This window comes from Acanthochromis polyacanthus, chromosome 5 (genome assembly GCF_021347895.1).
Source record: "Acanthochromis polyacanthus isolate Apoly-LR-REF ecotype Palm Island chromosome 5, KAUST_Apoly_ChrSc, whole genome shotgun sequence".
In the NCBI taxonomy this organism is placed as follows: Eukaryota; Metazoa; Chordata; class Actinopteri; family Pomacentridae; genus Acanthochromis; species Acanthochromis polyacanthus.
The window spans coordinates 40,943,045-40,953,218 of record NC_067117.1 but is presented as its reverse complement, the minus strand read 5'-3'; the positions used below and the strand labels follow the sequence as shown (position 1 = coordinate 40,953,218).

Genomic DNA, 10,174 nt, shown 5'->3' with positions numbered 1-10,174 from the left:
AATTTAAAATTATATATGTTTTGTTTCTAGTATCGTACAGCAAGTTTTTTAGAGTATGAACTAAGCTTTAACGTTAATGTTGCTAACCTGCTTGTTTTGCCTTTTTGTTATTTTTGTTTTTGTATGTAAGCTGCTGAATATTTTGAATTTCCCTGGGGATTAATAAAGTATCTATCTATCTATCTATCTATCTATCTATCTATCTATCTATCTATCTATCTATCTATCTATCTGGTGAGTCCTGTTGCTTCGTGACAGCCGTGGAAGGGGGTTGGGCGAGCCGCCGCTCCCCTCTCCTCTCATTGGTCAGTGCCGTGAAGTTTTCGCGCCAACGCGCTGCATTGTGGGGATTAGTAGCGGAAGTCCGCCGGTGGTCGGCGTTGTTTGGATGAGGTAGGGAAGCGCCGTGTTTTGGTGTTTCGGTTTTAACTCCGGGGGGATTTAAAACGTGACGGTTTCGCTCGGACGGATGCGGGGCGAGGAGTCGTCGGATTCGGAGTCGGGGAGGATGGAGGAGAGCTCGGTGCGGAAGAGCCTGGAGACGCTGTGTCAAGAGCTGAACATGGACGAGCAGACTGCCGCTGAAGCCATGGACAACTTCACCGGCATCTGGAACACCTACACTCTGGAGGTGAACACTGTCCAGAACCCTTCAGTAACCTGTTTATTAGAGTAGCTGCTCTAGAGGAACTTCTCTGTCACAGTAAACTCTGCAGAAGTGAACTCCGGTGCATTGTGGGACACAAACACTGGAGTTAAAGGGCTTCACACAATTCACTCTACCACTGTTTTCATTTAGAAACGCAACGAGTTCATCGATGCTTGTTATACTCATAAATAAGTGTTGTCGTATTATTTCCAAGTAAGAGTCAAACATCTCTGGTTTCAGGTTCTCTCTCTGGTAGAATCTTTATTCATTAATGAAATCCCACATGTTAACAGGACTGTAGATCTCTATCTTTAAATGCAGATGAGCTCCTGTTGTCGTTTTAGGGTGAACTGAAGCACAATAAGTGGCATGCAAACACCGTGATCCACCCAGTCCCTGAATCATTGTAGGGAGCTTCTTTATATTGTCACAGCTTTTATTTTCCACCTCCAACACATTGAGACAAACGGAACACCATCAGATGTTTTTCTTTACACAGTTCAGCAGCCTCTTCACAGAAATCGCTAAACTAAGAGTCTGACAGAACACTACACAAAGAAAAGCAAAAGTCTTCTTTACTTCATTAATGATGTCGTCGACAGTCAAAATAGTACCAACGAGCTCATTCATCAGTGTGAGAAATACAGATTCAAACATTTGTGACTACTCACCAATTCTGTCTGACAATTACATAAAAAGTAATAGATATTATGTATAGTGAATAATGTTTTCTTTTTTTCATTTGTAGCATGCAAACATTATACCACAAAAACAAGACCGGTTTAAAGATGTCATGGATTCTTGATCACATTGTTTTTCAGAGGGAAGTGTTTAATAAGATGAAAACAGGGTAACTGATTAGCTGGCCTTAAGAGATTATTTTATTGAACCAATACAAAACAGGTGAAGTCAAACTGCTGCATTTGGTGCCATGTTGTGACAGAACAGCCCGTCTGTGTGCTCTACCATCGTTAATGAATGCCTTTACAACAGCTACACTAATTGCGTCGTTGCTCACTGTGACGGATAAGAAGGAGAAGCAGCGACCATAACGCTGGTTAAATAACACGCGAGGCATCTACTGCCTCATTTATCCAGCTGTAAACAGCTGCATGGGTTCTGTGCTGCTCTGCAAAGTGCCATTTACCAGCTCAAACTGTCACAACAGTCCCTGAGTCACTGTGGTGACTGAATGACTAAAACGTTGTAGTGCCTTGTTAATTAACGATATAACAAAACTGAAACCAATGTTTGATCTGTTCTGTTCTACTGCGGCCAGTACTAGTAATATTAAACGTGTCTATTGTGCAATAATTAAGTGGTTAATACTTAATTTATTCTCTCTTGTTATTTTACATTGTATTAAACCTGTGCCGCTGCCATCCATCCATCCATTCATTATCTATACACCATAATCCTCATCAGGGTCATGAAGAGCTGGAGTCTATCCCAGCTGATTTAGGGTGAAGGCAGGAAACACCTGGACAGGTAACAGTCTGTCACAGGACTGCACATGGAGACAAACGGTCACACTCACATTCACACCTACAGATAGTTTAGAATCACCAATTAACCTCAGCATGTTTCTGGACTGTGGGAGGAAGCTGGAGAACCTGGAGAAAAGCCACACATGTACAGAACATGGAGACTCCATGCAGGAAGATCCCAGGCCCAGATGTGAACCGGAGATCTTCTAGCTGCAAGGCGACGGTGCTAACCACCAATCACTGTGCAGCCCGCTTCTACCATTATTTTTTTTTTGTTGTTGTCTAATGTTCAGATGATTGTCGTGATGAATAGTTGATCATTCTGTTCATTGCTTGTCAGAAAGTTGGTTTAAAAATATGTGATGCCAAAATGCAACAGGCCAAAAACCAGAATATATTGAATTTGTAATAATAAATAACAACAACCTGGTTGTGTCACATGTCTGTAAAACATCACAAAATGTTTTAGATGGAAAATATAATAATATTAATAAAAAGAATTGCTATAATGTCAAAACTGTACAGAGGATAAATCGAAAAGGTAAATGCAGGAGCTAAAATCATAAAGTAGACATAAAGGCTTTCTTACAGTGATATAAAGCAGAAAATACACATTTGACTTTTTACTTAAAAAGTGAAGCAGGTGATTAAACAGTTGTCAGAATAATTCTGACCTAATTAGCTGTCAGCTGTTTCGTGCAGGTATTCATTGTGTTTGAAAACGAGTTAAAAGGCCAAATGTAGTTGTCTTTTGTGCTTTTTTTAAAATAGATTTTTATTTCTAAAAATGTATTTCTCAGTGCCTAAACTAAAATGCTGTGTAGTTATGTCTCACTGGGGCATTCAACAGGCTCATTGTCAAAACAACCACTTATGTTTTCTGCTGTTCATTAATAAAACTTAAAGTTTTGCACAGGTTTTAGCTACGTGTGTGTACATGTGTAATTATGCTGCATAACCTTGAATGCTGCTGTTGAAGTTGCTTGAAGTGGACCAGCGATCGTCACGCTTTCTCTATCAGCAGAACGATGGTGCCGCCCGGTGTTTGCTAACGTTTGTGTGTGTGTCTCTGTAGGGGGAGGTGGTGCACTGGCTGGCCTGTTCGCTGTACGCAGCCTGCAGGAAGGGCTCCACTCCCACAGTGGGTAAAGGACTGATGGAGGGAAACTGCGTCTCCCTCACTAGGATCCTTCGCTCGTCCAAACTCAGGTCAGACACTGGCGCCTCTGCAGGACAATATTACAGTAAAACCTGCCTCTGAATACTGCCTAATAAATTAAAACACTGAACTATTTTCAATAATGAATGGATTCTGGTTAAATGTATTTTATTCTTTTAAAGCTCCTTCAAACAACTGGGTCATGAATGATGTGTTTGCAAACCCAAGCTTTGCCAAAGGGAGTTGAAAAATGTCAACAGTTGTTCAGTGAGTTATTTTAAACAGGAGCCAGTGAATGAGCACAGTAAACATCTGTTTTTATGTCTCCTCTTTGTCTGTGTCTCAGAGCTGCCTCAGGTAATAAAAAATTCTCAGTGAGCCCATACTGTACACATTTAGAGGTTCCTAATTTATTTTGTGGGTAAAGTAGAATGTTTACAAGTATGCATTTTTTTCAAAAACACATGATTTTAACATGATTATGGAGATGTAGCAGCAGCAGAAGAAGCTGCTCAGTCTTTGTTTGAGGCCAAAGTAGCCACCAGGCAGGCGCTTTGTGTTACATGGTGATGTAGATCAGTAGCAGAAGAAACACCTGCACTCAGAATGAGGTACTGTGATGAGAACAACAGCCCAGCCCCTTATTCACAAGATTTCTGAAAACAGAGATCTATTAACTGGTGATCCAGGATTAGAACACAAACACGTTTGACGTTTAGATGCTCTGCCAAGGTGGCTGTTGAGTTGTGATATTAAAAAAGCTTTTTGCAAAGTTTATTTTTAACCATTTTCTTCCACTTGGTATCAGAGTATTTAGTTCAGCCACTGAACTGAAAATGAAATGAAAGAACCCAGCTGCTGTGTTTCCCTGTTCTTTTTAGACTTGTCGTTCTCTAACACCTGGCCTAGTTTCATTCTTAAACCTGTTGCTGCTGCGTTTTTCTTGCCTTATAATGGATCTTTGACCACACACAGCAGTGGGCACGATTGATAGCATGCTGTGAGTGAACTCATCTGACAAAAATCAGAGTGTTTTTCTCACTCTTCAGTAACAGACACGTAAAAACGGTTTAAAGAGTTACATTTTTATACCATGTTCTGGTGTTGTTTTCCTTTGGTGCCTGCTCAAACCTCTTTGGATGGTGTATAAACAATTCTCACTGCAAGAAAACCCTTGTTTTTATGATTTTACTGTGGAAAGTTAGTTGGTCTATATAAATGCTTTTTGACGCTTGTGTCCTTGTCTCAGTCTGATCCAGTTCTTCTCTAAGATGAGGAAGTGGGCCGACATGTCCAACCTCTCGCAGGACTTCAGGCTACGAATGGATCGACTGGAGCGAAACTTTGAGGTCTCCACCGTGATCTTCCGCAAGTTCGAGCCTATCTTCATGGACATGTTTCAGAATCCACAGGGAGGAGAGCCGCCACGACAGCCACGCAGCAGGAAACACAGGCAAGACACACAAACTGCTGTCTGTGCACCATTTTTAGTATTAAGTTCATAAAGACATGCTAACTGCTACTTGTCTAACTCCTGCTCTAGCCTTGAACCAAGTATTCCCCCTGAAATGTCTTGATTTAATAGTAAGAGACTTCCTTTTTGTCCAAACGGTGTGTCAGCTACATTCAGTGTTCAACAAGTAAGCAATAGTTTTGTTTCAATGAATAGAAACACATGTGAGGAGTACGTTATTGTTTAAATTATTTTCCTGGTCATAAAACTGTTAACCAAGACGTGGTTTTATTGGGGAGCTGTGACAGTTTAGAGCTGCATGTGGCAAACAACTGATCAAGAATAATAGAAGTTGCTATATTAAACAATAGCACTTCCAAACATCCAACTTATACTCACTCCTTGAGTCCTCTTTGCTGCTGTGACCTGAAAATCAGCCCGCTCCACCATCATGGAGGATCTTCCAAACCTTTAAATGCTCAATAAGGAGAGTGGAGCTCAGAGTGAGTAAACCCAGGTGTGTTCTATGCACAGTAACTACAGGTTATGCACGTGCAACATGCAAGACTGGTTTCTGTGGTTTAATGCCACACACACACCGTCCCCCTGCCCAGTCTAACAGAGTGTGTGTCGTCTCTCTGCTCTGCAGGCGGCTGCCCTGTCACATCAGCGATGTCTTCAAGTTCTGCTGGACTCTGTTTGTCTACACCAAAGGTACTGTGAACCAAACCCGACTGCTGTGGGGCTCGTTGCTTTGTCACGTTTCTGCTGACATCAGTCTGGATGTTTGAAGTGATGTGATGTGAAACTCTGCATTACGGCTTAGCTGCATGATGACAGTGCTGGTTACAAAAGGCATAAAGCTGCTTATTTTACATATGTATTGGTTTTCTACATAATGTCTCTGTTGTTTTGTCTGAACAATACCAGAAACACACCAAAGTGCAGGGGGAGATATTTCCAGTTTGTTTTATTCCGTCTGCAGTCCAAACCAAAGACATGCCAGTGATTCTTCCATATTACAAAGAAAAGCATCAGATTCTCACAGCTGAGAGTCTGAAAGCAGCAAATGTTCTGCCTTTTTCTTCTTAAAAAATGACTTAAACATTTAATCAGTTGTGAAAATAGTCATTTTCTATCAACCAGCTTCCCAAATATTCGTGTTGCTGCATCTTTCCTTGTCCTCATGTGTTTGTGAAGGAAACTTCCGTATGATCGGTGACGACCTGGTGAACTCCTACCACCTGCTGCTCTGCTGTCTGGACCTGGTGTTTGGAAACGCTCTGCTGTGTGCCAACAGGAAGGACCTCATCAACCCGACGTTCAGAGGTGTGTTACAGGCTTCACTCAGACTGAAAGGTACAAATACAGAACTGTAGTGATGTCACTAAACCTACCACCAGAGTCACACAGAGCTGCTCTCTGTCTGTCTGTCTGTCAAAAACGGACAAACGGAGTTGGATGAAATTTTCAGGGAAGGTCAGAAATGACACAAGGACCAAGTGATTAGATTTTGGCAGTGATGCAGCTTATAGTCTGGATGCATGGATTTGTTAAAGATTTCTGTATCATTGTGAGATAGCAGCACAGCATCACTGTAACCATGACAACAGTTGCCTGCTGATGATCAGCTGATTGTGATCCTGCTACAAATCCACCACTGAGGACTTATCAGGACTTATCCATCAGAAATGATCCAATGAACAGCTGATTAAATTGTGGGGGTGTTTCTGACTCCCATCAATTCCCGCCGTCCGCTACATATTTAGGTCACGTGATTTGGTATCCGTACATAACATACACATACATAACATACACATGCAGAACACACACCTGTGCTCATCACAAGGTTATTTTTTTGTTTGTGGGTACTTCTATATTAAATAGACGCATTCTATGCTGTCATGAATTCTGATCATCAATAACTAATAAATATACAAATGCTACAGTCCTAAAAATATAAATGGTTAAAGACACAGACGATGCTGTATGGGGGAATGAACAGCCTTGGTGGAGTACTGCTCTCTGAGTGCTTTTCTAGTTCTTACATGTAGAAAATATAATCCTAAACAAATATTAAATATAATCAGGCTAAAGGCATCAGGACTGCTGCCAAAGCAGGAAGGAAAACTGGTGAATAGCGACTTACTGTGTAAATGTATAAATGAATAACAGGTTTGTCATTGTCCCTGCCTCATTATGAAAGAATTCCGAGCCGACTAGAGTAACAGTTGTAAATCAGATAATTATCATTCAGTTTAATTATCATCATGCAGCTAAAGATTGTAGAATGAAATGCAGATTCATTCCCTTTATGCTACTCACAGAAACATTTAAACAGCAAGTAATAAAAATAAAGTAGTTTTGGTGCTGATGTGGAGGATTAATTAGACTCTCAATGAATCTCTTTATTATAGACTTTAAAGCTATTTCAGTCTGATTTAGGCCTGGAGATGTTAAACATGTATGGCAGCAAATAGAGAATAAATCATTTAAGTAGGTAAGTAGGGTTACAAGCAATGTTTAGTGAGTTTTAGTTTTTACCCTTTTTCTGTTTTAGGAATAAATCGCTATACAAAGACAGAACGATGAAATGGCTTTGAAATCATTTGTTCCTGCCCTTCTCACTATCTGTTCATCTATTCACTGAACTCTGCTGGATTTTCCTGCGGGTTTGATTGATCGATAGCCGGTGGTTATATGCGCATTGATCTGCTATCTCAAACACAACCTACAGGTTCAAAAATTCACCGTAAGTTACTGTGATGTACCTGGTAGGAGGTGACACTCAGTGGTAGTCCTGAATACCAGTTAAACCTGAACACACCTCAACCATGCTTAGCTATTCCACTTGTTTTTGTTCACAGAAGAAAAGTCCTGTCAGCTTTTCAGGATTACCTCCTGAATACCTGCTGTTGACTAAAGTTTCACCATCTTCACTTGTTCGTTTGTGTGCAGGTCTGCCTGCTCTGTACCGCCCTGACGGCCACGTTTCCTCTGATGAACCTCCTCCATGTGTGCTGGAGAGGCTGTGTGAGCTGCATGACGGGCTGGTGGTGGAGGCTAAGGGCATCAAGCAGCACTACTTCAAACCCTACATACAGAAACTCTTCCAGAAACAGGTGCTCTATTCAGCTTTTCCTGCTTTCTCCATTCACCCGTGCTGTTTTATCAGAGTGACAAATTCATTCTGTTAAATGGGATCAGCCCTGGATTTCATTTCAGATGAATTCTCTATGGTCACTTAATGATCATCCCATATTTTTGGTGTTTTCTTTTCAAAACAAATATCCTTTATTAACTTAGATTTATGTCTGCTCACCAACCAGATTCTGAAAGGAAACGAGGAGCTTTTGACAGAAATGTTGGATCCTCAGAACTTCATTGACAACAAGTAAGAAGAGCACAGCTAGAAACTGTGCTTCTCCTTCTTTACCATCCCTCTGTTTCTCTGTCTTCAACTCTTTGTGAGGTTTTGTTAATGTGTGTGTGTAGTAAAGCCATGAACAGGGAGTATGAGGAGTACGTGTTGACGGTGGGAGACTTCGATGAGAGAGTGTTTCTGGGAGCTGATGCTGACGAGGAAATCGGAACGCCGAGGAAGATCATTCAGGAAACAACCGTTACCCAAACAGCGGCTCAGAACCAGCTGCAGCAGCACGTGGAAAAGGTAAAGACACACACAGATACAGCAGCAACAACACACACAGAGCGCTTTATTAGGAACACCTGACCAATCAGTCAGTCGTACAGAAATGATAGAGATTAGGATCTTTATGTTTACATCAGAATGGGGAGAAAGTGTGATCTCAAAAATTTTGGAACAGGAAATGAATTTATAACAGCAGCATGTTAACATAGACAACAGAGGAGGAGTGAGGTGGGGCTGAGCTGATGAAGGCAGAAGTCTGGTTTGGAGGAGATGGTGGACCTGGTCTCTCCAGTCTGAGCGTGTGCAGTAGGAGGAATGTAAACAACAATGGAGACCATCAGTGAACTCCTGCAGCAGATAGTATGATCTCAGACTAACTGCTAACAGTTCACTGTCCTGCTACAGATCTGTTCTCTGATGGTATCGTGTTACAGCAGGGTTCCACCGTCAGACCAAGTCCTCCACCTCTCCTCTTACTGCCCGTATAGTCTGGAAGCCTCTGACTCTGGTGATATTCTCGGTAATACAGTTTTCCCGCCATGTTTCTGTGTAAACATGAGGCTGCTTTCCTGGTAGAGTCTTTGGTTCCTGCTCCTCCATCTTATCACCCATAGAGCCAACATTTCCATGATAACAGACAGAAGAGCTGGTCTAAACCATCTCTTCAAACCATCTATTTTTCTCACAACTTTTTACTCCAGCTCATCTCCCTCTACATCTCTTCTGTAGTAATTCCTCCAGAATACCATGTCTCATCCTGGTAGTTTCAGAGAACTCAGTGAGATCAGAACCTACTGTTGGGAGTAAAGAACAGCCGGCTGGCTCCGTTGCTCTGCAGGTAGAATTCCACTGATCAACGGTAGCAACTTTCTTTTCCACTCCCTTTCCTCCTCTTACTCCACCAAGATAATCAAAACAGTAGAATAAAAAACACTTATATCACTAATGATTATAAAAAAAAAAAAAAGTTTGGCATCAAGAAAAAAAACAACAAAAACAAACACACTGTACTGAAAGCACAGGACTAAAAAGCTGCCGTTAGCAGGCTGCTACCTCTTGTTTTCTTTTGAATGATGGCATTGTCCTGACTAAGTATTGCAGCTGATCCTGTGCATCCCTTCATGACCACACTTTACTGTTCAGTCCTAAAAAAACAACAGACTCTTGGTTTCATGTTCTGTAAGTACAGATGGTGTAAAGATGCTCACAGAAACTGTCTGTCTGCAGTCCGGCTCTCTGGCCCCCTCCACTCCTCTGACGGGACGAGTCTACCTGAAGGAGAAGGACCTGCTCGTCACGCCCGTTTCCTCGGCAACGCAAAGTGTGGGCCGGCTGCAGAGCATGGTGACCGGTCTGAGGACGGCACCCAGCGACCACCTGATGCAGATCTTCAAGTGAGTGCTCAGCTGTGTGTCTGTATGCAGAGAAATGAGAAAAGAGGGCACTGGAGCAGATTAGAGAGAGATGAAAAAATGTAGAAGAAAACTGAAGGAAAAGATGAGTACAATCAGGATGAGCAGTCTGTTATTTTGGGGGTAGAATTTCATATTTTTACCTGCTTTTTAGTGTTCTACTTTAACTCTCTGAACCCCAAGCAGTGTCTTGGCATTCAGTTTACTCGCTGTGGGCTCCTTTTCCACAGCAACATAAAGTTCTGCACCTTTAGAGAAACGGCACAACCATGGCTAGAAGCAGAAGGAATTCAATTTTCTTTTAAGCAATCTGACAAAGTTGTAATGTGACGAACCTAAAAGCGTTTAATTTCTTTGATTAT

The 10,174-nt window shown here is 41.7% G+C and overlaps 1 protein-coding gene across 2 annotated transcripts in view; it reads left to right on the top strand.

Moving 5' to 3' along the window:
- The first annotated feature begins 333 nt into the window (after positions 1 to 333).
- The window catches only part of rbl1 (retinoblastoma-like 1 (p107)), a 33,656-nt gene continuing 23,815 nt past the window's right edge, over positions 334 to 10,174 (top strand). The window contains exons 1-9 of one of the 2 annotated variants that reach the window (XM_022213868.2): positions 334 to 631; positions 3,212 to 3,345; positions 4,545 to 4,748; positions 5,398 to 5,462; positions 5,949 to 6,077; positions 7,707 to 7,870; positions 8,078 to 8,142; positions 8,244 to 8,418; positions 9,628 to 9,794. In XM_022213868.2, the coding sequence (XP_022069560.2) occupies positions 470 to 631; positions 3,212 to 3,345; positions 4,545 to 4,748; positions 5,398 to 5,462; positions 5,949 to 6,077; positions 7,707 to 7,870; positions 8,078 to 8,142; positions 8,244 to 8,418; positions 9,628 to 9,794 (1,265 nt within the window). In that variant the 5' untranslated portion in view covers positions 334 to 469. Of the gene's footprint in view, positions 632 to 3,211; positions 3,346 to 4,544; positions 4,749 to 4,811; positions 5,266 to 5,397; positions 5,463 to 5,948; positions 6,078 to 7,706; positions 7,871 to 8,077; positions 8,143 to 8,243; positions 8,419 to 9,627; positions 9,795 to 10,174 lie in introns of those variants that run through there. The other variant, XM_051948001.1, reaches the window with a different exon arrangement.